Source organism: Manacus vitellinus, unplaced genomic scaffold, assembly GCF_001715985.3.
Source record: "Manacus vitellinus isolate BGI_N305 unplaced genomic scaffold, ASM171598v3 scaffold_46_pilon, whole genome shotgun sequence".
NCBI lineage: Eukaryota > Metazoa > Chordata > Aves > Passeriformes > Pipridae > Manacus > Manacus vitellinus.
The window spans coordinates 1,024,566-1,050,024 of NW_021940578.1; the positions used below are offsets into that span (position 1 = coordinate 1,024,566).

Genomic DNA, 25,459 nt, shown 5'->3' on the forward strand with positions numbered 1-25,459 from the left:
AGAAAGGCCACGGGGCCAAGGGCTTCCTGATGACTGAGGATTTTCTTTCACATGACCTTCCTGAGGTTGATTTTGGGCTCCAGACAGTGCTGCCTTCAGCTCTGACAGGGGCCGGCTGGCAGCAGATTCATGGGGATCTCTGGGGCATTCTGGCATTTTTAAACTGAGTCGGGGCTGTAATGCCTCCTAATCATCCAGAATATTATTTCACTAGGAATCGTCTTCCAGGCGGGATGTAAATGCCAGCCTTTCAGAGCGCGGGGGAAGGTCTGTGCTCCGAGGTATGCAAACAATTAAAAACACATCGGGAGCCCAGAGAACAAACGCCAACCTCGAGGATTTTCTTTACGTGGGGTTTTTAACAGAGTATCACTGAAACGAATCACCGAGACACAGGGAGAGAAGGGGGATTGTGAGAGAAGAGCTAAAACTCTCAAACGTGTGTTAAAACTGTTAATTTGTGTTCAAACTGGTTCAATGTGTGTTTGTGAGCATTTTCACAAACACCAGGCAAGGGTAGCTCGCTCACCAGGACACGTGGTTGTCCCACTGTTCAGGAAGCTCTGAGTTTTAAAAAAAGTTCATGAATCTTAAATTTGCATGCATCATTAGCATAACTGATTGCTCAGCCAAAATGTCTTAATGAGTCTCCTTTATGCCCTGATCACAGAATGGTTTGGGATGGAAGGGACCTTAAAGCTCATCCAGTGCCACCCCCTGCCATGGGCAGGGACACCTTCCACCAGCCCAGGTTGCTCCAAGCCCTGTCCAACCTGGTCTTGGACACTCCCAGGGATGGGGCAGCCACAGCTTCTCTGGGCACCCTGTGCCAGGACCTGCCCACCCTCCCAGGGCAGGATTCTGAATCCCCAGTGGGGGGGGTTTGGTGATTCCCCCTCGAGCAGATCCCTGGTCAGGCACCAGACATCAACCTCAGTGCTCACACCAGAGACACGGCAGATCCCGAGTGGAACTCGTGTCTGGGTTGGTTTGTTTTGCCAGGGGAGCAGCTCCTGCCTCCTCACCTCCCAAAAATGGAGCTGGTTTGGTTCTGAACATGAGGTCACCACACAGTCTGTGTGTCTGTGCGTTACAATGACAAGGTGACCTCCCATAACTGTGCCTGGAGTTAACAGACACTTTATCTGAGGAGATGCTGCTCAGCACAGATGTGTCACTTGGCACAACGTGTGTAAACAGCTCAGCATTTTGGACACTTCCCTCGGCTACAGCAATTCAAGGAAACAAGACAGCAGGTTATAAATCAGTGCTAAAGGACAGCTCGAGTCACTGCTCTGGAGTTCACACTGGAGGGAGGAAAAGAACCAACCTACTTCACAAAAAGGTCTCATTCAAGATTGCACGAGGTGTTCACACCATATCCAAACTCTACATTAACTTGCCATAGAGCACATGTTAATTGCCATTAACCATTTAATTGCCTGCACTTCTGGAAGCCCGGGGACAGAGCCCTGGGCCCAGACACTGTTACACCTCCTGGAGATGTGCGTGGCTGGACTGACCCAACGTGCTGGAGATACAGAGAGAGCAAACTTAACCACTGCAAGTCTCCTTAACTCGGCCTGATTTATGGGCTCAAAGCCCTGGAGCCCCTTTCATGGAACCATTTCTCATACACACACACACACACTAAACAACCAGGCCCAAACATCTGTATCACAGAAATTAAACACACAATGTTATTCCCCCAAAATATTTTAACCATCACTTTCTGTGCCGACTTTTCCATGCCAGCCTTACACCTTTTTTTTTTACTTTACATGCTTCATTTCAGCAAAATCAAGGATGCAAACTTCTTAGAAGTACTTAGTTTCCATGGAAACCTAAGCTGACCGCAACATTATTGTTCTCAAGAGGGAACTGACTTTACTATATGTTCATTCACTGAATTAATGGACTCCTGGTTCTTTTATTAGCAGCTCTCTAACAATAGAAAGAGAGAAATGTTATAAAAAAGACTCTCAGACAACTGTCCACTCTTTTGTCCGGGGCTTATTGGAATGACGCAAGTCTATTCAGGAAAAGATTATAAAAATCAACTCAAAGCTGCCTCTGTTTGTGGCTGCTAAATATACCTTTATTTCATAAAGATACAACCTATAAAACAAGCAAATGAAAGCTCTCTCTGAAATAGTGGCTGTGAGGCAGCGACCACGGGGAAAGGGGGCTGTAACTCCCCTGATGGGGGTTGTTCCCCATTCACCATCACGTGGGGCTGTGGGGCATCATCAACCTCCAGCTCTGGGAGATCCTCAGCGAGGAGGAAAATTGTTTTAAAGCTCTGGGGGTTGATTCTTCAATACACGGGAAGGTGAAGAAACACTGCTGAAATTCGGGGGCTTAAATCTTCACTAACAGATTCGGAACCCCTCTCACCAGCCAGAGAAAATAAACATATTCCTAATCCAGGCTAACTGCAGGACTGCACGTGTGCTTTGTGCTGCAGAGCCGGGCCCTTTGCAGAGCCCGAGTTCAAATCTCCAATTTGATCTCTGGGGTGGACAGCAGCGCTGACAGCCCCAGCTCAGGCCCGAGGGGGTCTGGCCTGGCCAGTAATTGCTGCACAAAAGACAGTTAACAGTTCCCTTGCTCTTCCCTAACTACCTTCCTGACTGCTTATTGAAGTCTGATTTCTTACTCCTCTGGGTCATCATTCATCAGTCCCACAGATCCCGCCGGGAGAGCCCGGCCAGACCTTTCCACATCCCTCGTTGCCAGAGGCCATTTCTGACGGGCCCGTGATATAGAAAATGTCTTCACAGCGCTGAGCGGGGCAACCCGCGCTCATAATACCCAAATAATCATTTGGCAAATTATCATAATTATCAATCAATCATCTCGCGCGAACAATGTGTTCCCGAAGTATCAGATGGTTCCTGTGACCTGTAGCGTTTTGGATATAATAACAAACCCGGGGAGATTTATGGCCCCATCCCCGTTTCGCATCTGCAGCGGCAAAACATTCGCCGGCTTTTACTTTTGTTTCAGGACTGAAAGCTTTCCACCTACCTGAGGTTTTGGGTTTTTTTTTTTGTTTACTACTCGGTGCTCTGCCAGAGGTCGAAATTTCTCATCTCGCCCGGTTTTCTAACGGTAACTTTATTTTTAAAAACATCCGTGTGATTTGTGAGCACGAAATAAATGTGCTGCATAAATTACTTTTACTTTACAGCCTCATCAGCCTCACGCTCCCAGCTTCCAGTGTTTTGCAATGCCGGAATGAAGGCAGCCAAAGTAGGGGGGGGAAATTGGTTTTGTCTTCAGTTTTTGTTGTGTTTTGCACAATACCAGATTGAATCCAACCCTTTTGAAGCCGATAGCATCTCCCGCTCCCTGTGCAGCACATTCTTGTTAATGGATAAATTCAAGCTCTCCAGAAAGTCAAAGAATAAATTTAAAGCCTTTTGCCAAATGCCTATCCTATTGGATTTTGATAAGATGGCTATTGAGCTTTAATAATGTCTTCTATCCTTTTTCAGCTGGCCCTTAACATGTCTCTTTATTTGTCCCTAAAGCCTCTTCAGCAATGCCTTTTTATTACAAGTCTCTCAGCTTGCTCTCAAGGGAGACAGGGTCGACAAGAGTGATAGATAGATAACTCTATAGATTATCTCCCACAGATGTTTTCTCTCCAGTAGCCCCTCAGGCTATTCCCTCTAAGTAAACAGAAACTAAATAGAGAGTCTACTGAAGAGAGAAGTCCCTGAGGTCCCTTGTCACCACGGTCAGAAAAACAGCCTGTCCAGAGGAGCCTGGCTGGGAGCTCTGTGCACACACACATCCTTCCCCAGCTTCTCCAACCCTCAGCCAAAGTGACTCTTAGAGGAGAGACAAACACACCCGCTGGAAACCTGGGATGTGTGAGGGACACCGGCCTCGCTTCCTGCCAGAGGAAGTGGGAATCTTTCAGCTCCAAGTTAAAGCCAAAGTGACAACGATGCTGAAAACAACGACAACGAGCTGCTGTTCCCATTCATTAAACACAGCCGAGAAGCTCAGAAAATTCAGAGGGACAGAGCACAGGAGCTGCTCTCTGAGCAAAATAAACAGACTGCAGGGACACGGGTTGGGGAAAAGGCATTTGGGACCAGGGGACAATACACCCAAAGGTATAACTCATGGTTTGGGCACAGCTCTGAGTGAATTTCCTATTTTCGTATTGGTTTCACAATTGATTATTTAAAGCTAAACAATCAGGGTGAGGAGCTCGTGTATATTTGTCCAAGTTAAACTAAATATCAGCAAGCACAGATGACACAAGGAGAGAACTCATCAGGGGTACAGCACACTTTAGTCCATGGCACAGCACAGATACAGAAAATGAACCTGGGTATGGGTCCTTTGATAATATTGAAATCTTAATTCCTGTCAGATGACCACTAACAAAGAAATCAGCTTTGTGGTGTTAGTGGTCGCAGCAGAAATAACAGGAATACAAACTGAAAAATACCAGATATAGTGGGAAAATAGTTATTTTGTTTTTTTGCTCCAAGCCAAATATAACAATCTCTGCTATGCTACATCTTCAGACTTCTCACTGCCTTTCAGTTCATGAATAGTTATGTAAAAGAGCTTTTTTTTTCCCCCCAGTAGGTTAACAGCAGAGATAATTCTGGATCAGTTTTTAAGCAGAGATACCTTCCTGCACATCCTCCCTACCCCTCTCACTGCCATCCCCTTCCCTTCCCTGACTTCTCCTGGTTTTACAGATTTTTTTCCCTGCATTCCAGATTTTTATTTCTCTTTCTAGTCCTTGTCAGTGCCCAGTTCTGAACCTGTGATACAGCAAAGGAGCCACTGCAATGATGGTCTCTGCAGCTCCAGTTTAAATCAGCCCACCCACCACAGTCACATTTGTCTTCAGTCACCTTCTCGCCACCAACTTATCTCTGAAGGAACAGGAATAAATTGAAGTCAAATCTCAACTATTGTGTCTTCAGTGATGACAGCTGAGTGATTCAGAGAGGCTGGGAGAGGGGATCTGCTCCCAGGAGGGTTTTGTACCCCTGGAGCCAAACACCAGAGTGTTCCTTCCAAACAATTTTAAGACACCACAAAAAATGTCCAGAATGATTTCTCATTCTTTATTTTTCATTTTCTTCTGACTGAAAAGCTGTCTCACAGTAGTCTTTTCACAAGCCATAAAGTTTAGACTTGAACTCTTTACCTTACTGCTCTGACCTCCTTTACCCCAGCTGTAAAACCCTATTGCCCATCCTTCAATAAATTTATCACCTCATAAACCCACTAGTGCTTCTCTACAATGCATTTAAAAGACACAAGTGGAAGGCCAGTCCTTCCCCCCTTGTCAAATATCATAATTGTCCAGTTTTATATCTGTAGTACAGGAAATATTTAGGGACATGGTGTTTTACAAAGACCTGTAGTTTTTGCAACAGTCTCCCTTGAAATAGAAGGAATGAAGTTTAAATACAAACCCAAGGATTGAACATACAAAGGTGCCAGTCTCCTGTCTCCTTCTACCCTGTTTCACACAACTCCTGCTCTATTGAGGGCACATTCTGGAGGTGGGGATGGAGAATTCATTTGTGATACTGGAATTAAAGGCTGCACAAGAACCAGCGGAGCTTTCGCTCCACCCTCGTGAGAAGTGCGTTTGATAATAAGAACCTGCCACCTTGTCACCACGTCTGTCCAGACAAAAGGATCCCACAGAGGCAGAGACAGACACCCCATGAGTTATGGAGATGCCCAAGGTAAAAAGTTCAGCTCTGCTGCCACAGGTCCCTCCTGAGGTCACTGCGTGGTCAGAGGATGTTCCCCGTTGGGAGCCCGGCTGGCGAAAATAAAACCTGCTTTTTTTGTACGTGGTAAGAATAGAACAGTCCACACTGGACATGCATCTAAATACCTTTTCCCAACCTAACTTTGGAGCCTGACAAGTATTACATTTCACTTTGTTTGCCAGAGTGAAACAGGGGTTTGCTTTCAGCTTCCCGAGTCAAGGAGCAGCAGCGACGCTGCAGGAACAGCAGTGGCAGCTGTGGCAAGTTCCAATCTCAAATACTTCCCACTCCCAAAAACTTTACAAACAGGACTGTGAATATCCTTCAGAAGACAACTGCATAGGAAAGGAACCACAAACAACTCCTTATTTAAATGAGGACACACCAGCTCCAGCATCCAAGAGGCTCTAATCAAACACAACTTGTAACACTTTAATTAGTGAAGCCATTAACCAACAGATAGACACAGGAAAAAAATCTCATCTTAGTGCTTCTGAGAATAACTCCAACCAGAATAGTAGCCTGGCTACCAAAATATGTCGTGCTGAGGCTGCCTGAGAGCTCCAATGAAGACATTTATACAGCTGGGCTGACTGAGGAACACATTTTCTCTGGTCAGTGTTAGAGTATGAGCACCACAATGTGATGAAAAGCACCAGTAACACATCACATGAGTCAAATTTTACCCTTTCACATGTCTACTCCTTTTCCCTTGGACTTCACATAAGCCACATTTACACAGTGAGGTGACCTCCAAAAATGTAGCACTTTTAACAAAGGACCAACATTTTCTTTTACTGGAAAAGAGGTAAATGAGGTTTTCTGATTTGGGCCAGCAGCTGTTTATGTTGTAGCAGAGTCAAGGAACACCTCAAACTATTATTTTCTCTTTCATAATAACTGGAATCACAAAAAGACAGCAGAATATGCCAATGGAACCACAACACTTAATCCAAAACAGTAACAGCAAATACTGGAAAACTTTCATGACATCTTTGCGACAGACACACTTTGGGACAAATGTAAGAAAAAAGGTCCAGGTATGTTTCAGAGCCAGGGAATAAAACATTTCACATAAGATTGAGCCACATCCTACCTTTTTTATATTGCCCTCTTGGGAGGTCACCTCAGGATCAGTCAGTATTTGCTGGGGAAAAACAGAACAGAAACAAAAGAGAGTTGAGTCACAACTAAGAATGTTACAAGATAATAGGGATGATTGCTGTGGTTGTGATGATGATGATTATAATAATGATGAAGATAATAATAACAACATTATCAATTATATTTATTATCAATATATATCAGTTATATACTATATATCAATACAATAGTTATATTATATATCAATATAATAGATGTATAAATTATCAATAATAATGCAATAATGACACCAACAACATCAACAACAATAAATTATTAATAGTATATTATAAAGAATAACGACCAAAACTCTCAACTGCAGAAGAGTAACCCAGCCATTCTGGGAGCTGGATGGGGGGCTGATACCAGAACTATTACAGAATCATGGAGTCAAAATGTAGTGAGGTGGAAGGGACCCGTCAGGATCAATATTTGAAGGTTTTCTGTAGCTTCTCTAAATAATTCCCTTACATTTGGCTGGCAGTGCTCCTTCCCCAGCTGGCAGGGCTGGGAACATGGGCCCTAAGGGAATGGGGGCCCAGGGGCTCTCTGGAATGGGGGCCCTGGAGCAGGAACAGCCCCGGGATGCTCCGGCCCCTCCCAGCGCTCCCGGCGGCTGCTCAGGGAGCTCCTTAATTCCCCCTCCAGCAGAGGTGTGGGGGAACAAGTCATTAAATCGCTGCTGTGCTCCACCTCAGATTAGCTCCAGGTCAGCAGGCTTTCGGGGAGGTCAAGTACCTCAACTTTCCATCCCCCTGGATAGCCCAGCAGGGTAAACACGCCGGGAAGGGACCGCAGAGAGCAGCCAGGGATTGGAGCAGCTCCCGGGGCTCAGGGGCTGGGGTGGCCGAGGTCAAACACAAGGAAAGGAGAGAGGAGCAAGGGAAGGGAAGGGAAAGGGGAAGGAGAACAGGAAGGGACCAGAGAGAAAAGGAAAGGAAAGGAAGAACCCTAAACCATTCTGTGCTTTCCACCAGTCCCCCCAGACACTGAAACTGCGGCTTCAAAAGCAGCTGAGAGCAAATGGGATCAAGAGGTGAATCCCAGAGCCATAAAAACCTGTGTGTTCCTGTCCCTGTGCACATCCATACACTGACAGCTCCCCGGGAATCACTGCAGTGAACTATCCATCCTGAACCATCCATCCTGCCCAGCCAGGAGTGTCCCCTACCTGCCCGGGAATGCTGGCTGCTCCCAGGCTCTCCCCGGGAACCAGCAACCCCAAAACCTTTGGAGAATTAGGCCACGGAGCTCCCAGAGATGAAATACAGATGCTAAATGACTGGAAAGCCTCAGTGGGATGCTGCTGCCTCCAAATGAAGACACTTAAGTGCAATTATTATCTGCTAAACCCCTTTAAATAACAATTGGTTACATCTGTGCCTTCAGATGCTTAATCCACCCGTTCAACGTGACCATAAACGTGGAGGGGAAAGAAAACTCAAATGAAGTGCAAATTGGGCTGTGGTGGAGTCCTGTATAAACAGGCTTAAGAGTCAGGAATTCCTGAGTCGGGATCTGGATGCCAACACAAGCTTCCTTTTGTTGGTTTGCACAGAGCTGTGCTCAAGGGGCAAGTTCTGGTCCTCGAAGTTTGGGGTTTTTTTTCTTTTTTTCCTTTCAATTCATAGCAGATCCCAAATTTCAAAATTCTAAGAAAACACAATTCCTGTAAAAATTATTTCATACCTATTAAAAAAATGGTAATTGTGCAGAAACCCTCAGTGGTGCTGATCCCACTGCTCCTCTGAAATATCCAAAAGTGGCTGATTTTTGACTTTTCTTCTATTACAGAACTTCTGGGGAAACAAACCCTGATTTCATGAAGAATTTCAGCTTCAATGGAAGCCTCTCCACACTCAGACTCTCAGAACATGGACATTTAATGGTGATCACGGTGCTTGTGCTGAACTGGGTATTAAAGGTCTTTTCCAACCTTAAGGATTCCATGATTCTGAGTGTGAAAAAGCCTTTTAGCAGTGGTGGGAGACTAAGAACTGGGGTTAGATTACATTTTCTGTCCTTTCTTTACACCTGATTTTAAAAAAGATGTCCAAAACAAAACAGTGTGGGACTGAGCTCTGCCACAGACCATCTGCCCTGGCTGGGCCATGGCCCACAGCCTGAATGTCCTCAATGTCCCACTTCCCCAGCCAGCAGAGCAGGCTGACAGTTTGACACTGGGATGGTGTTGGGATTGGTGGGGTGTCTGTGTGTGTGTAGGGGCAGAGGCCAGAACCCCAAACCTGCTGCTGCCCAACAGCTGCCAGGGCTCTGACTGAGCCCCCAGAAACCTTCCTGGGGGGGTGGAAGAAACCTCAGAATTCTTATTCTGTGTTCCCAGTGTGGAATAAACAGTGTGTGACAACACCTGTGTGGTCAGACAGCAGCTCAGGAGTCACACAGGTACCCTGGCACACCCTGGGAGATCCCTCTCCATGCCCAAGGAGAAGGGGGTGATGCAATGTGGGATGTACATGGCACCTCCTCACTGAAGGGGAAAGGGAGATGGAGGGAAAGCGAGTTCCAGATGTGATGTTTATTAATAAGAATAACAAAAGATACTTTGAAAATCTACTCATTGGGTAATTTTAGCTCAGGCTGGACTTTGTCTTGTGCGAATGCCGTGAGACTAAATATAGAGCTGGACGTGTGCTGGGGGCTGCACTCCTGCACTTCACACAGATGTTCCTAAATGTGCTCAGAATTTACACCACAGGCTTTTTCTATCAACTGATATGTTGATTTTAGCCAAGGGAAAGACAACATGTCAGCAGCAGCCACGTCAGAGCAGCCTGTGCTGTGGGACTGGGCTGGAGGTGGATCTGCCCCGGCGATGGATTTCACCTCCTTCCCTTTCCTGGGTCCAGGGAACTGGTGGCAACACAATCCTGACTCAGTTACATCAGTTGGGGATGTGCTATAATTTTTGCAAAGCCCCCTGAATGTATACTAAACATGTCAAGTAACACCATGTGATTCTTTTTGAAAAACAGTTTACAAGCTGGCATTCTGCAGCTGCAGTTAACCCTAATTTGATTACATTACCGAGACAGATCACAATGAGCTTATGTAAATAGTAACGTTATCCATTCATTCCCTGAGCTCAGATAAACTGTCATTTCAGAAAAAAAAAAACTCAACCAAAACTTCAATAGGCACGGCCTGATGCATTCAGCAAACCCTGAAGGCAAAGAAGATGACAGAGTGGAACCAGCCCCTGCTGCACCTCTGAGAATCTTGATTTTAAAGAGGTGTTTACACTTCTGCTCCGAGTTGGAAAGAGAGGAGAATGCCCAGTAATTGCACAGAGGTCAACAGGCAGGTAATAGCACTTTTTCCAATAACCTGGTCTTCATTTTCATGTTAATTTTTAGTAAGAGCTCAGTACAACACCAATGGTGTCAGTAAGACAAAACTAAATGAGCACTTCAGTGCTTCAACCAGTGCCTGGGCACCTGCCCTTGACATTCACCCTTCCCAAGCCATCCTGCCCAGGTCAGCACCATGGGGACATCACTGCCAGCTCTGGAACATGGGCTGTGCCACCTGCACTGTCTCAAACCTGCCTCTTCTTCAGGGAACACCACACAGCTGGTTCATGGAAAGAACTGCCTTGAAAACACTCACTTTGCCTTAAATTAGCTGAGGGCCTCTGATTCCTACTTGCCCACAAGTTCACATTAATATTTCAGATGAAATCACAGTCTGTGACCCTTCTGTGCCTAATTTGTGCTGTTAACAGTTGAGTTAATGGCAGAGTGACTCTGCCTGGCTGCAGTGCAGTGACCACACCAGTCCCTTGGAGCACTGGAGAACAACAGGACGTGCAGAGCAAACAGCTCCTCCCAGCCAGCTTGTTGTGGCTCTAGAAAACATCTCAGGTCATAGAATCATGAAATCACAGAATATCCTGAGCTGGAAGGGACCCACAAAGATCACCAGGGTGCAGAACTCCTGGCCCTGCACAGGACAGCACCAAGAACCCCACCATGAGCCTGAGAGCCTCGTCCAGACACTCCTCGAGCTCTGGCACTTTGTGCTGCTGAGCACCAGCCAGAGCAGCAGAGCAGTCCTGCAGCTGGATGGACAGTGTCCATCCCAGCCCTGACCAGGCTGTGGTCTCTGAGCAGGTAAAACGTCCCATCTGTCACTTTGAAGCCATTCCCCTCTGTCCTGTCCCTCCAGGCCCTTGTAAATAGTCTCTCTCTATCTTTCTCCTCAGCTCCCTTCAGGGACTGGAAGGCCCCAATTAGGTCACCCCAAAGCTTCTCTTTTCCAGGCTCTTTATATATACATATGTATTTTCAAATACAGCAGCCAACAGCCCACCCAGCCACATCACAGCAATGATGTGCATCCATGGGAAAACCAGAGGGAGAGGGAACCCACAGAAAACCATTTCAGCACTGGGAATTTGGTCCTTTGGCCATATCGTTAAAATACAGGGATTTCATGCAATTCTCTGGCCAAAAATGTATCAACATTTTACATTTTCTCTAGTTGGTAAATTTGTGAACCCTATTAACTAGAGGAAATTTTCAATATCCTGCCTTGGGAATTTCGAGTGAATGTGCCTGGAATTAAGAGGAAAGGGAGGAAAAAGCTCTTCTCTGAGAGGAAGAATTTCCCTTCCTGGCTGCTGAGGGGAGGAGGATGAACAGCACTGCTCTGACTGGCAAGAAACAAGCCATGGGCTGAAAAGAGGATAAAGAATAAACCAAGTATTCACTGCTAAGGGCTACCCCAGCACAATTGGGAACACTGTAGAGCAGCCAAGCTGTGGTTTGTGGACCAGCAACAGCCCCAAAGCCGTGGCATGCTCTCCACACACCATTTTACAACCATTTATTTTTCAGCTGGAAGTGGGAACAAAAAGGTGGTGCAGCACTGCAGGAAAAATGTGCAAAATTAGCAGAGATCCACAGCCCAGAATTTCTGGGAATCCACTGCAGGGAACACCTCTGCACTTGCTCAAGCCTTTCTGTTTACCCACTTCAGAACAAAACACAGTTTACAGTGACCCGGGACAGGGGTTCAAAGGAAAGGAACATCCTAAGTCATCCTTTAGTATGAAACAGCAGGTTTGTACCCCACAGAATAAACTTCTACGGACCCAGAAGGGTGCAGGGAAATGTCAGGGGTAGATAATGCTGAGAAAAATTAGTGTTTAAGAACAAAATATTGCTTAAGAGCAAAGACTCCCAGAAAGAAAATAAACACGTGATTTACATCCCCGGTATCACAACTTCTGTATCACTCATTTTTCAAGACAGAACTGCTCTGTGACATTGGGATGGAGTTCACTGGAGCCACCAGGAAGTCAAACAGGATCTAATGGGAGCGTTTGCAGTGACTTCAATGAGCTGAGGACTCGACACCCTCGGCCAAGACAAATACGAGAGGGGACTGATTAGGAAATGTCACCGTTTCTGCTGCCAAGCACTCAGGGCCTGGTGATAGGAGAGCATTAACCATAATCTCGCAGTCTTTAGGGGCTCTTTGATTTTATATTGCATTCTTATCGAGTTCTTAAAGCCCAGTGTTAATGAGCACGAGAAACTCACTTGAGAGTTTGGCAGTTTTGCTAAAAGAAAACATATTTCACTCAGTCCCTGTGTCCCTGGATCTGAGCTGGGGATCATTTCCCTCTCCTCTGGTGCCACACAGGACCTCTCACTGTTCTCCTTCCCCATCCCAGTAACCCAACATCACCTTGAACAACCAGCTCTTCACCATCACCGCTGGAAGAAAACAGGTTTTGCCAACTGCTGAGAATTGTCCCATCCCTGGCAGTGCCCAAGGCCAGGCTGGTGGGATCTGGAGCAGCCTTGGCAGGAGGGGGGAAATAAATGGTGTTTTAGGTCCCTTCCAACCCAAACCATTCTGTGAGTCTATGGCTGAGATCCTTAAGGACCCTGGAGAGGAGAGGAACATTTTTACAGTAAGTGCACACCCACTGCACCCCCTTTTGGCAGCCAAGTGATCCCTGAATGCAGAGCAAGCCCCAGTTAATAACACAAGCCTCTAAGTCTGGTATTTTCCTCACTTCATGAAAGACCTCCCAGAAAAGAAATATGTAACAGCACACAGGAGAAAAAAAGAAAAAAGAAACCATTTTCTTTTTAAAATCCCCCTACAAATACTATCTCCAACTCCCTTTTTCCTGCAGGGAAATTCCGTTTTAAAACTGAATTCTTGGAAAGATGAGACACTTCTCTCTGTGTCTGGCACCGAGCAGTGTATAAAGTCTAAGGATTAAAAGAGAATTTGCAAGTATTGAATTGTATCTGATTTACTCAGTTTGTTCATCCTCAGCCCTGGAACGTGCCTGGCAGCCTGTTCTGCTGAATCAAGCCCGAGATCCTGGGACACAAGGTGCTTCTGAACTGCAAACCAGCCCCATCTTCCCTCCCAGCACACAGAAAATAGCAGCAGGATGGAAGTTTAAGGTCATCAGCTCTAAATTCTCTCTGTCATGGAACCACATCACACAATCACTTAATGTAGCCAGAGCCATTTATTATCTGAGCAAAAATCATCTTGAGGAGTGAAGTGTAATGTTTTGGTTAACAGATAAAGCTCGGCTGTTTGTGGGGATGTAAATGGATTGGATGGTTAAATCCAGGCATATACAATCCATCCATCTTCTGCTCTCGACCCTTTTTAGTTATAAAAATGACCTTGATATTGACAGAGTCATATAAACGAACTTCCTCTGTACTTCATCTATTGATAAGCTGTTTGTTGGGATGATCAGTAATAATCATAAGTAAATAAAGAGAGACTGTTCATCATCTCGTAATGGCAGCGCTGACACGCACGTGGGCTGACGGATGGGGACCTCTGGGCTCTGGCTGAAGAGCTCATACCTCATATTAAATTACAGCCTTTCCACCCAGGACACGCAGTGACACATAAATCTATATAAAGCAACACAATGCACTCAGAGCTCGGTGTCCAATCATACCTGGGGTGACCAGGGGGGCTCAGAAAACACCCTCAAAGGGAACAAGTGCTGGGGTGGGTTCAGCAGAGACACCCTCCAGTCCCTGGAATCTTTCAGGATTTCATTGCCAGTCACTGATGCCTCCCTTTGGGGGGGTTCACGTGCAGCTCATCAAGGAATCGTTTCACACAATCATTTTGGAAAAGGCCTCCAAGATCATCCAAGCTCTCATTCTCAGACTGTTTCAGTTCCCCACATGCACAAACATAAAAGCCAACCTGCAGCTCACTGAACTTGCACCCAGGATTTGCCAGGCCCCAGCTCAGTAAAGCACAGCTCTGTTTAGAGCTGGTCCCAGTTCCATCCCAGTAAGAGCCCTCACTGTAACCCCAGTCCTGCACCAAGGGAAAGAGCTGTGCTGGGGCTGGAAACGGGCTCATTAATCACACTTGAAGGGCAACATTCCCACCAACTTCCAGAGCCTGAAGTGGGAAATGCAGTGCCTCATTTAGCAGCTTGGCTTTGCTGCTCGTGCCCCAAAGAGCTCCCTGGTTCCGTGCAGGGGAGTGGGGCTGTCTGGGAATGCATCCCTGGCACTCCCACAGAGGGGATGGGATATGTCAGCTTGATACCCATCAGCAGGATAACCCAACTGTCACTTTAACATGACAAGGTCACCTGCAGTCAGCCTGGAGCAGGAAGAAAAATGGCCCATTAAAGCCCCAGAACTGAGAGAGAAACACGAGGCTGCCGAGGGGACGGCCGAGTCCGGCGCCTTTGGGGGAAGATCCAGATGTTCAGTGCCCCTGGGCAGGGATAATCTTTCCTGAGAGGAAGAGAAGATGGTGACCAGTGCAGCCACCAAGGGAGCCCAGCACAGGGGCTTGAAGGGAGTTACATCACTTAATTCTCATTTAATTCAGCAGAATAAGTGTTTGAGAAACTGAAGATCTGAAGAGCCTCGGATGGGCTCTGAGCAGGATGGGAATTCTCTGTACTGGGGTCTTTCTTTCTGTGTTAACCTCAAGGAGCAGCTTCTGCTGTGCCACCCTCTGCCACTTGTGCTCTCAAAGTCAGAGTAAGGACTTACCCTGAGCTGGAAAGTCAACCTGGAGAGGAACTCCCTGTGGTGACACCGTGCAAGGAAAGAGCAACAGAGGGACAGAAAAGGGCACTTTGTCTCCCTTTATTCGGAAGTGATATTAAGCAAATGATACTCTCTAGAAAGAAAAGCTAATAGGGAATTATTCTGTAGCCCAACTCCAGCCATTGGCACAATCAGCTTTTTATTTAAAAGGCACACAGAGCTATTTATCTGAATTGATAGGGGTGCCAGGTGAGCTCCCTTTTAAGAGCTGTAGAAACAATCTCAGACCAAACTGGATAATATTATGCTTGGAATGATAATATTGTGTTTGGAAAAGGTCAATATTTTATTTAATCAGACAGACAGAGAGTGGGTGGCAATTTCAAGGCATTTTCTGGAGACCGGAATTCAGGGAGTCCAAATAGAAATAAGTTTTTGGGTTTTATTTTCTTGGGCAGCCAATGTCTTCCACAGGTAGGAATTTGTGTTTAGGGTGTCCAGGGCCATGATATAACAGGGTGGGTGGAGCTCCAGAGCTTTGGGGGGAAGCTGAGTGCCCACAACTGCACTTTGCAGCTGGGTTGTAAAGCAGCCACGTCTCAGGAACGGGCAAATCAGAGAATTAAAATCACCAGCTACAAAAAAATTAACCTAAGGTAGTAGTTCATCTTTAGAGCACTGGTATAAATAAATATGAATCACTTCTCAACAGCAATCTATGCCAGTGTATCATGTCCTGTGCTGTGTGTGGTGAGCTGGGGAGGAAACAAGCAGTTTTCACTTCTTGAGGACACAAAACTGCTCCTGAGACATCACACCCATGGTTACAGAGTGGTTTGGTCCCATTTCCAAAACCTCCTAAAACAGAAGCAGCAAAAAGAATTCAAGAGTGAGAGAGCTTTTATCCTTGTTGATATTTGACAATATTTCCATATTTCTGCTCTTACTGGTATTATTCTTGTATTCCCCGTTCTAGTAAGGTCCTAGAAAGGATGGAACCTTAAGAATCCCTCAAAAGCCTCTCAAAGGCTTTCAAAGTAATCCTCAGAGAGAAGGTTGAGACCTCTTGGTTAGCAGGGCAAGGATGCCCCAAGTCTCTTGAGAACTCCCGAGCTGGAGCCCTGCAGATGTCCCAAGCAGCTCCTCCACCCACCCCAGGCACTGCATTCCAGCCAGAGCAGCTTCTGCCCCACAGGATGGGACACATCCACACCTCAGGAACTCAAACCTGCTGCTTTCTTCTTCCAAAACAGCAGCAGAGAAAGACTGACCCCAGCTGAGCCTCCCTCAGCTGTTCCCAGATGCAGCTCAACATTCCTCTGTATCAACACTGTACTGGAGACAAATTCTGGCCCTGGACAAGCCAATTCTGGGATCTCTGCAGAAGATTTTCCTGGAGGAAGCCAGAATGGCCAGGAGATTTTTTTAAACAATTCTGTTGGCTAAGAGATTTTCTAAAAATTCCATATGCTGTCCTCGGTAACCCCAGTTATTTGCTGTTGGAATTAAACTGGGTTCTATGTCTGGAGCTCCTTCAGAACAGCATCAGAAAAAAAAAAAAAGGAAAAAAAAGGACCTTTTTTCACGAAAGGTTTTGAAGAGCACACACAGCCCTTATTGTTACTCAGCACTCCAAGTAAAGTTCTGAGGAAAATCTTGGGAGATCCAGCCCCGAGCATTGATTACAAGGAGTTTTTAATCTCGTGCCAAAAGGAACATTGAGGTTACAAGATGGCTCCACACACCATCTTGCCAAATAGCACTTCTGTTTACATCTTCAGAGCCACCACCAATAGATCATAGACAAAGAAATGTCCATAATGCACCAGCTGCTGGAAATGAAATGTATTTAAGCCACTGAAGAGGGTTTAATGAAGTAAAGCATTTTTGTGACTGCCAGCCCAAAGTAAATAATCACTGATGTGAGCAGAGTTAAGAGACCCTGACTCACCAAATAATCTCAGTGTGCAATCAAGGAAGCTGCTGCTTTGTGGGAATAACATAACAGCACTTGAACATTCTCATAAACTTGGTTCTTGTCTTCCCCAACACCCTGAGCCTCTAGGGGCTGAGGAAGTGTAAAGAGAACTTTACAACATGTGCAGGCTCTACCAGCTGGTGAAAGTACCAAGGGTTTAATTCCCTGCTCTGAAAGTCAAAGCTATGGAAACAAGAGTCCTCAGAACACCAGTAAAAAGGTGAAACCCCTGCTTTGACTGATGCATGATGAGCACGTGATTCAAACCAGTCCAGACAATCCAGGGGTTTGGAGTAACTCACTCCACAGCTCCCCAGGTCAGAGCTTTGGGGTTTTCACCTTCCTGAAAACCTCCCAGGACGTGCCAGCACAGCTGGGAAGGGCTCAGCCCCACACTCCCCCAGCAGACACAGCCAGGGCATTATTTTATCCAGGCACTGCCCTGGGCGTTGTCCTGCAGGATCCTGCATGGAATCAGCTCTGCAGGTGAGCAGGAACACCCTCCTTCCCTGGGGAATGAGCACCAGAGAACATTCCCATCCCTTTTCTGCTCTCAGCCCCACTGTCCACACAACCTCTGTAGCTGTCCTGACAACCTGGGTACCATCTACACTGGTTTCCCCTCTGAGGATGCACAGTGAAATGACCAGCTGAGCACAAAGCAAGACACACAGCCAAAGAAGGGACAAAACAGCCTTGCTTTTGGTTTTTATATTAAAAAAACCAACAACCAAACAACAAAAAACAACCAACCAACCAAAAAGAGCTGCTACTCTGCAGAGGGAGATCTGCCCCTGCAGATTTTCTGTCCTAGGTCACTTGAAAAGAACACACAAACCAGTATTTGCAACATTATCTCATGAGCCCTAGCAGCAGAATTCAGGTTACAGGCCTGTGGGTTACATGCATTTATTTCCCACGTATTTCCTGCAATCTGGCTCAATTATGAATTGGACTGCTTTTCCCTTTTTGCAGAATATAAAACCCCTTTCCTTGCACCACATAATTGTGTTCCGTGGCAGAACTGGCATCCATCATTGCCCCGCTGTCCCCTGCCTAAAAGATAAAACATCCACAGGGTAATAAATGTCAAACTATGATTATTGATGCTTTCAATTAAATTGATTATCTATTTGAGGGGCAGAGCAGGGTGATTTATTGCTGTCTCTTTACGTTGCACTTGGCACAGCGGCTTCCCTGAAAGGTGGGTCAGTGGTTGGGCTCTTTCCACAGATTTTCTATTAAATCTGATTTTTCAGAGGTGGCTCACAACCATTCCAGTGCTTGGTGTGCTGAAATGGCACCGGATCCAGTTGGAAACACACTGTTTACTGGTGTCTTCTGGACCATGGGAAGCAATGTGGGAAAATAGAAAAGGAAAACTTCTAGGTCTGGGAGGACAGGATGCACCCTTGATTTACATCCCTCATTCCAAAACTTTCATTTCCAGACTGCATTAGACAAAACCTGTGCATAACCCTGAGCTCTGCTGAGCACTACCTGCCTCACCAGAGATGAGATGACCTTCGGCTCGTCACTGCATTGTGTTTTTATTAGTTTCAGATAACAGGAGCTATAAAATTCAAAGACATTTGCTCCCCAATGATAATCAGCAGCTGCTTCACAAACGAGGCTTTTGTTAACTGGCTGTGGGGACACGGGGTGACCTTTAGCTGATGATTTCCTGGAAGAAATGCCTGATGTGGTTGGACAACCCAGGACCACCTTCCACTGCTGCTCATTCTCCAAAGCACAGGACAGTTTGTTCCAGTCTGTTCCAAAAAGCAAATTTGGCTCAAACCCAGGCAACAGTCTCAGCAAGGGACCATGTTTTGGGAATTGCCAGAAATTAGCAGGAGAAAATCATTAAAATTTCCTTAGTGTGCTGCTCCAAACACGTGTAAAGCTTCTGTTCAAGCAGGTAGACTGAGAGAATCCCAGTAACAAACCCCCCCATTCTCATGGGCAGTAAATTCCACACTGACAGGCCACTGACTTGGAGACACTTAAATTTTCTCCGTTATTCCCCTCATCTGACATTCCCAGATCCCAGGGAAGCTCCATGGTAGGGAACTCGTGGCTGAACTTCCCAGGGTGATGAGATGCCTGACCAAGTTTTCCACCATTTATTATCAGAAGCACGTGGACAAAAAGCCCAACTGGCACACAAAATAGGAAATGAGTCTGCCTGGGAGACCTTGCTAAACAAGTGACTGAGCAGTGAGCCCAGGAACAGAGCAGGATCCCTGTCCCAGCTTTACACACAGGACACCCACTCTCCAGAATTCAGAAATGGTGTTCCAAGCTCCTTGGACCTGATCTTAACAACAAGGCTGCCAGTCCTCCCCAGGTGCAAACACCTTTGGCCCCAGTGAGCTCAGAACTGCACACCCAGCAGCTCAGACTTTGAAGCCTGGCTTATCTGCAGCACTGTCCCCTCTGCTGGGACGGAGCAAACAGCAGACAAGGGAGAAAAGAAAAGCAGAATTCCTGCAGCTCAGGTGAGGATGAACCATTTCACATTTCACAGAATCCCCGGAGCTGGAAAGGACCCACAGGGATCACCCAAGTCCAGCTCCTGGCCCTGCATTTGCCACGTTCCACCTCCATCCTGGCACAGCCCAGAGGGCTTTGCAGCTCTGAATGGGTGAGGAGTCCACGAAACACTGAGATGGGACCAACCTCAGAGAGGAACCCCCAGCCCAAGGCAGACTGCAGGAGGTGTAAGGGTGGGTATTAAAGCAGCATTTCCATTCAGAAGTGTTGACTGCACCTGAGACTGCAGAAGGTGATGAGCCAGGCTGAAATCTGGTCAACTGAGTTACCAGTTAAAAATCACCTCTCTAATAGCTTGGGTTCACCAGAACATCATTGTGGGCCATCAGCTCAGGGGAACAAGTGACAAAACCCCTACAACCCCCTGTTTTTTTCATTAAATATCCCCTTTCAGAGTGTTAGACCCTGGTTGACCCACAAGAGCAGATTAGGGCAGGACTCCTTCCAGGTACAGCACAGCACCTGCACTGGCTGCCAAAGATGAGGCTTCAGGGAAGATTCCTGCTGCTGGAACATGTTTTCCAGCACTGGACATGTGGATCCCCACAACAACCAACCACACACCAGGGCAGCCAGTGCTGGGTCATTGAACTGGGAAGCTCGAGGAGAAAAAAACAGGGTGAGAAAGACCACAAGCAACAGGGAATTAGGACAAATTCTTTTAAAAGCTACAGATCAAAGGCAATTTGCTTTGGTGTCTCTGGACATCCAGGCTATTTCCATAAAAAGATAAATATATGTACTGTACAGTGTCTGTGGCCAGCCACTACCCCTGCAGCAGAGGTTAGAAAATGGGACATCTGGTTTCCAAAGGAACCCTGTGTGGCCACACAGAGCTGTAATTGTGGCAACAATTTGTGGAGAACATGAATGGATGTTTTTGGCTTAAGGATGACACTGAAGGCCTGGAGGGGAAAAAAAAGATGACCAAAAAAAACCAGCAGGAAACCCCATAAGGATGGAAGGCACTGACTTCCCTCCTTAGCCCACATCCAGGGCCTCCAGATGCAGGAAACAAATTCCCAGTGACCCTGTGTGGTGGAGGTTATGGCACCAGGGACCAGCTGACAGAGTGTGCCCGTTGTGGGGGAGCAGCGCTCGGGGTGAGGGTGTTTGCATATGGAAAGTGCCTGGACAGCTTCCAGCCCTCCAGAACCCAGCAAAAAGGCCCATGTACAGGGGCACAGGAGGAATGGGGTGTTCAGGCTCCTCCTGCCTGGCTCTGGCAGGGGCTGTGTGTCCATGTCTGCACACCCACATCACCCTGCCCGGAGCTCCCTTTTCACTGCCCGACCATCAAACAAGAACTGACCGAGTGACTCAAGGCCACTTGCTGGGGTTTATTTCACTGATTTGAGGGATAACCAAACTCCTTCCCCCTGAACAACTTGTGAACCGTGAGTCCCCTCCCTGCAGCCCACAAACACCCTCCCCACTGACGCCCCACACACGCGGGGTCACGGCGCTGTCCCGGCAGCCCCGGGGGCTCAGCCCTCCACTCCCCACTCTGCATTCTTTGGACTGCAGCAATGTGATCCCAAAAAAAAAAGGGAAAAATATTTATTGCTGCCTCCCATCCAAGATTCTTCCTAAAATTAATTTTTCAAAATGCACAGGGCAAAGTTCTGTCCCAGCACAGGCAAAGCAAAGGCAAATGGAGCTGGAGGCAGCTGCGGTCATTTACTCCTTCAAGTACTATGGCTCACAGAGCCTTCCACCCAGCCCCAACAAAAACTTCCTAAATCATCCCAGAAGTTCGAATCACACTCTCCTTTGCTCTCCTTCCCATACTAAATGCTCAGATGTGCCTCCTCCAAGGAAACTCACCCTTGGATTTGCTGGACTTGCTTTCGTGCAGAAAGTGCCGGAGCTCCCTGCTCTGGCAGAAGCCCTGTGAAAAGCCCAGTTCAAAAAGGAAACACATATTTGGCCTTCCAGCCTGTAACATTCAAACCTGGAGCCCAAAACAAACTGATTTTTCCCTCTCCCTTCCCTCATGTTCACTGAGCAGCACCGTTCCCATATCAGAGCACAAACCACTGCCTGCTGAGAGCCACGGGAGCGAAGGAGCCACAGACTGACCCCTCAGAGCAGCATCTGCACTCTCGACACCATAAACCACCCCACTCATGCTCTGGGGTTGTCTGAGTAAAGGCAAGGTCCTTTTCCCCTTTTTTAATAGGGCCACATTGGAAATGTCACTGCCTTATCAGGGCAGCTGCCCAGCTATCAGCAGGGACCGGCACGGCTGGGCTGTGCCACAGAGGAACCCAGCAGGCATCTGCTCTGTTTAACGCTCAGGAAGCACAGGGCAGGCTTTAAGAAGGAGGCAGAGGATGTAATGGAGCCTCTAATGTGTTTAGGTTTCTCCAGTGGAATCCAGTTTTATCAGAAAACAAAGGTCCTGGCGGGATTATCAGCAGAAAGAAAGCCAGGACCTGTCTGGTTGGGAAGGGGGCCGGGGGGTTGTTGTGCCAAGGTGCAAGAGCTTCCTCCCAGCACAACCAACAGCATCAGTCTCCTCCAGCACATTATGTGGAATTGTGTCCACATGTAAGATTTTTCAGCCCAAAGAAATCAGTACTTGCCTTGTGCTGACTCCTTAGAGAAAGGATGGAGAAGTTAAGATCTCTGTCCAGCACCCTGGATTTGCTCCACAAGAGGAACCAGCAAAACAAAATGCTACTTGCAAGTGGCTCATTAAGCAGCCAAGAAAGTTCATCCCTGTTCCCCATCCGAGTGCTGCCACACGCTGCCCATCTCAAGGAATCAAAAAATGTCTAAAGCTCAGGCACTTCCCACCTTCTGCTCCATCTTTAGCCCATTAGTCCTCACAATACACAGAATTAGAGCAAAAGGAACTAAAAGTACCAGAAACTTTTTCACAGGCAGATAATAAGATTGTAATTTATAAAGGAGTAATTATTTGTGAGCTTGATCCTTGTCTTGGTGGAGTTTTTTTAATACCTGATTAGTAAAATTATTATAATAATTACTTAAATTCAAATACCAGCCTGTCTGTTAATCCAGACAGCCTGATCAAGGTATTCAAATAGTAGGTTCAGATGGGATAGCAGGAAAAAATTGTTTCCTGTGAGGGTGGTGAGGCCCTGGCACAGGTTGCCCAGAGAAGCTGTGGCTGCCCCATCTCTGGGAGTGTCCAAGGCCAGGTTGGATGAATCTTGAACCAACCTGGGCTAGTGGAAGGTGTCCCTGCCCGTGGCAGGGGGTGGCTTTAAGGTCCCTTCCAACCCAAAGCATGGTGTGATTCTCTAACTCCAGTACAACGCTAACCTCAGTGCAGGATGGACCAGTTCCACCTGAGCTGGTTGGACCAACTGGTTCCCCAGATGATTCCAGAGGGACTGGGGGAGCTTCACCCCACGGCAGCCACTGGAGTCTGGGTGCTGAGAGGGAAGCAGAGGATGAGCCCAGGCCCTTCCCTGCTGCTGGACTCAGCCCTCCTCCCTTTCCTCTGCCGTGCCCCCTCCTGCCGGCCCTGCCACCCCCTCACCTCCTCCACAAGCACCAGCTAAAAAAGGGAAAGAATGAGAAAGTGAGTACTCTGGAGCTGGCACTGCAGACAATGTCTGTCTTGTGTGAGTAATTTAGCACTATGGCCAGTCAATCTGGTTTCTGGGCCCGATGCCCTGACCCTCTTTAGAGCCGCTCTCTCTCTCCAGCACAGTGTGAAACATTTCCTTTCACAGCACTGACACTTTGCAGATTGAGACGTCAGGCCTGTCCAACTGCAGCAAATTAGCAATTTTTCTTTTACTAATTGGAAATAAAAATGTTTGCTAAGGGAATAATTTGTAGGAATGCAGTGTTAGGTTTCCGGCTTTTTATAAGGATGCTTTAAACTTTATCCATGTGCACTTTCCTTCTGTTTTGATGCCTTGCACTGTAAATTTTAATAGCTTACTCGACTGTTAACTTTACAGTCTCAGCCTTCCAAAGGATTAAATGAAGTTTTTAATTTATCTTCCTCTCCAGGGCAGCAGGATCTTCTTAAAGCTGTGCCCAGCACAGCTCACCCACTTCTCAGCAGGCACAGGAGCGGGACACAACTTCAAAGGGTTAAACCCATCCCCGGCGACGTGGCATCTGGATGAACCTCGGGCAGGCGATTTGTTTGCGAAGCCTTCAGTTCACAGCTCCCAAAGTTCCCTCGGAGCCGGTGCAGAGAGACGGGCAGCAGACTCGGGAACTCCTTCCAGCAGAAATCCGCCACAAACAGGCAGTTTTGTCATTCTGACCCCGTGGGTTGGGACACACTGAGTGGAAGCCCCGGCTCAGGTCTCTGCTCCCCTCCCTGCAGCTCCTTTGCACTGATCCAGCTCTGCCCCTTTCCCGAGGAAACATCAGTGCTTTGGGCAGGGTTTGGTGGGGACAGTGCCTGGGTTTTTAAACTTCCCCAGGCAAAAATGGGCTGGGCACAGTTTGATCTGTTGGATCCTAAACAGATCCCTGCAGCTCACGTGGCACCCAAATAACAGCCGGGAAAGATTCTTCTCCTTAAAAAAAAAAAGTCCCTCAGGAAAGCGGGATTGGGAAGGAGCCTCCTAGAACCCAGGAAAACCTGCTAAGAGCTGGAAATGAAAACAAATGCCCTTCTGCTGCAATCCAATATTTCAGTCTAATGCCCCAGTAATTCCTGAGGCATGTAATGCCTTCCTGCCCGGCACCCGGGCAGTGGTACATGAGCTCCTGTAACAATGCCAGCACATAAAGAGTTACTGTTCTTCCCCCCCTGCACCCCCCACCCCCCCATAAAGCATTTGACAGCCATGCCTAATAATTCTTTCTGGTGTGGTTTTTCTTTTTCTTGATGTCTTTATGTGAATATGAAGCCGGAGTGAAAGGCTTTGGGTGACCCCCGTGAGAGAGAAAAAGTATGAACTACAGAGAAAAAGAGTGAGATATAGACTCCCCGCCGAGCCCTCGGCATCTTCCCTGGCAGCTCACAACTTGGCTTCAGAGGGCCTTTGTGAGGGAAAAAGGACTCTTCTTCACTCAGGCTGTGACAATAGGTGTTTTGTCAGCGAGGGACAGGATAAAAAGCAGGGGGTGGGAGGCGAGATCATCATCGGCAAGGGGCTCGCCTTTGGGGCCTGCAGATGTTGGAAGGAGGATGATTTATTGCTCCAGTGTCCTCAGTGGCATTTGGCTACCTTCCCAGAGCCCAGGAGTGGTGGCTGGGAGGGTGGGAGGCGGCAGTGCTGCACAACCAGGCATCTCCAACCCTTCTATGGGCACAGTGTGCCGGGGGCTGCGGGAGGGGGGCACGGCCAGGGCTGAGTGGGACCCACCCTGCCCTGGAAGGGCCATGGAGGGAGTGGGTTGTACTGAAGTGTTCCTAAAACACACACTGTATAGACCTTAATTACAGATATATTGGAGATATGTCTCTATATTTAATTCCCTGGTCTAGAAAGCCCAGCAGAGCTGTGCAGTCGTTACCTGCACGCCACAGGCATGGACAACCAAACAACAGGCTGACTTTGTGCTTGGAAAAACCCAACCCAAATGCACCACTGACATCCAGACATAGAGCTGAGGGGCTGGGGGGTGTTCTCTGGGTGTGGGTGTGCAGGAGATGATCCTTCCCCAGCTCCCAGGGCCAAGAGGAGTCACTTGGCTTCTGCACGGCCACGGCTTCACTCACTCACTGAGGGAGGAGAGAGCAGAGCTGAGGGCACAGACTCCTTCCTCTGGGCTCTGCCTCTGGCTGGCAGATCCCAAACACAACCTGGTTCGGGTGTGAATGGGAGGGAAGGAGGGATCTGGTGCCTCCTTGCTCAGGAGGAGCAGCTCCAAAAAGGCTTGGAAGCAGTGAAAGAGGATTTATGCAAATCAGCTGAGGAAGGGAACCACTATTTTGGATGTCTCTCCAAACCCTAAAAAAATCTCAGACCTGTTTGAAGTCTGCCCACTGCTCCATATATCCAGTATATTGAAAAGTATCCCAGACCACT

The 25,459-nt window shown here is 47.4% G+C and overlaps 1 protein-coding gene across 1 annotated transcript in view; it reads right to left on the reverse strand.

The window, feature by feature from the left end:
• The window catches only part of LOC103762030 (histone-lysine N-methyltransferase PRDM16), a 255,300-nt gene that overhangs the window by 114,427 nt on the left and 115,414 nt on the right, over positions 1 to 25,459 (reverse strand). Inside the window, exon 3 of the mRNA XM_029962376.1 lies at positions 6,865 to 6,915. Within this exon, the coding sequence (XP_029818236.1) occupies positions 6,865 to 6,915 (51 nt within the window). The remainder of the gene's footprint in view (positions 1 to 6,864; positions 6,916 to 25,459) is intronic.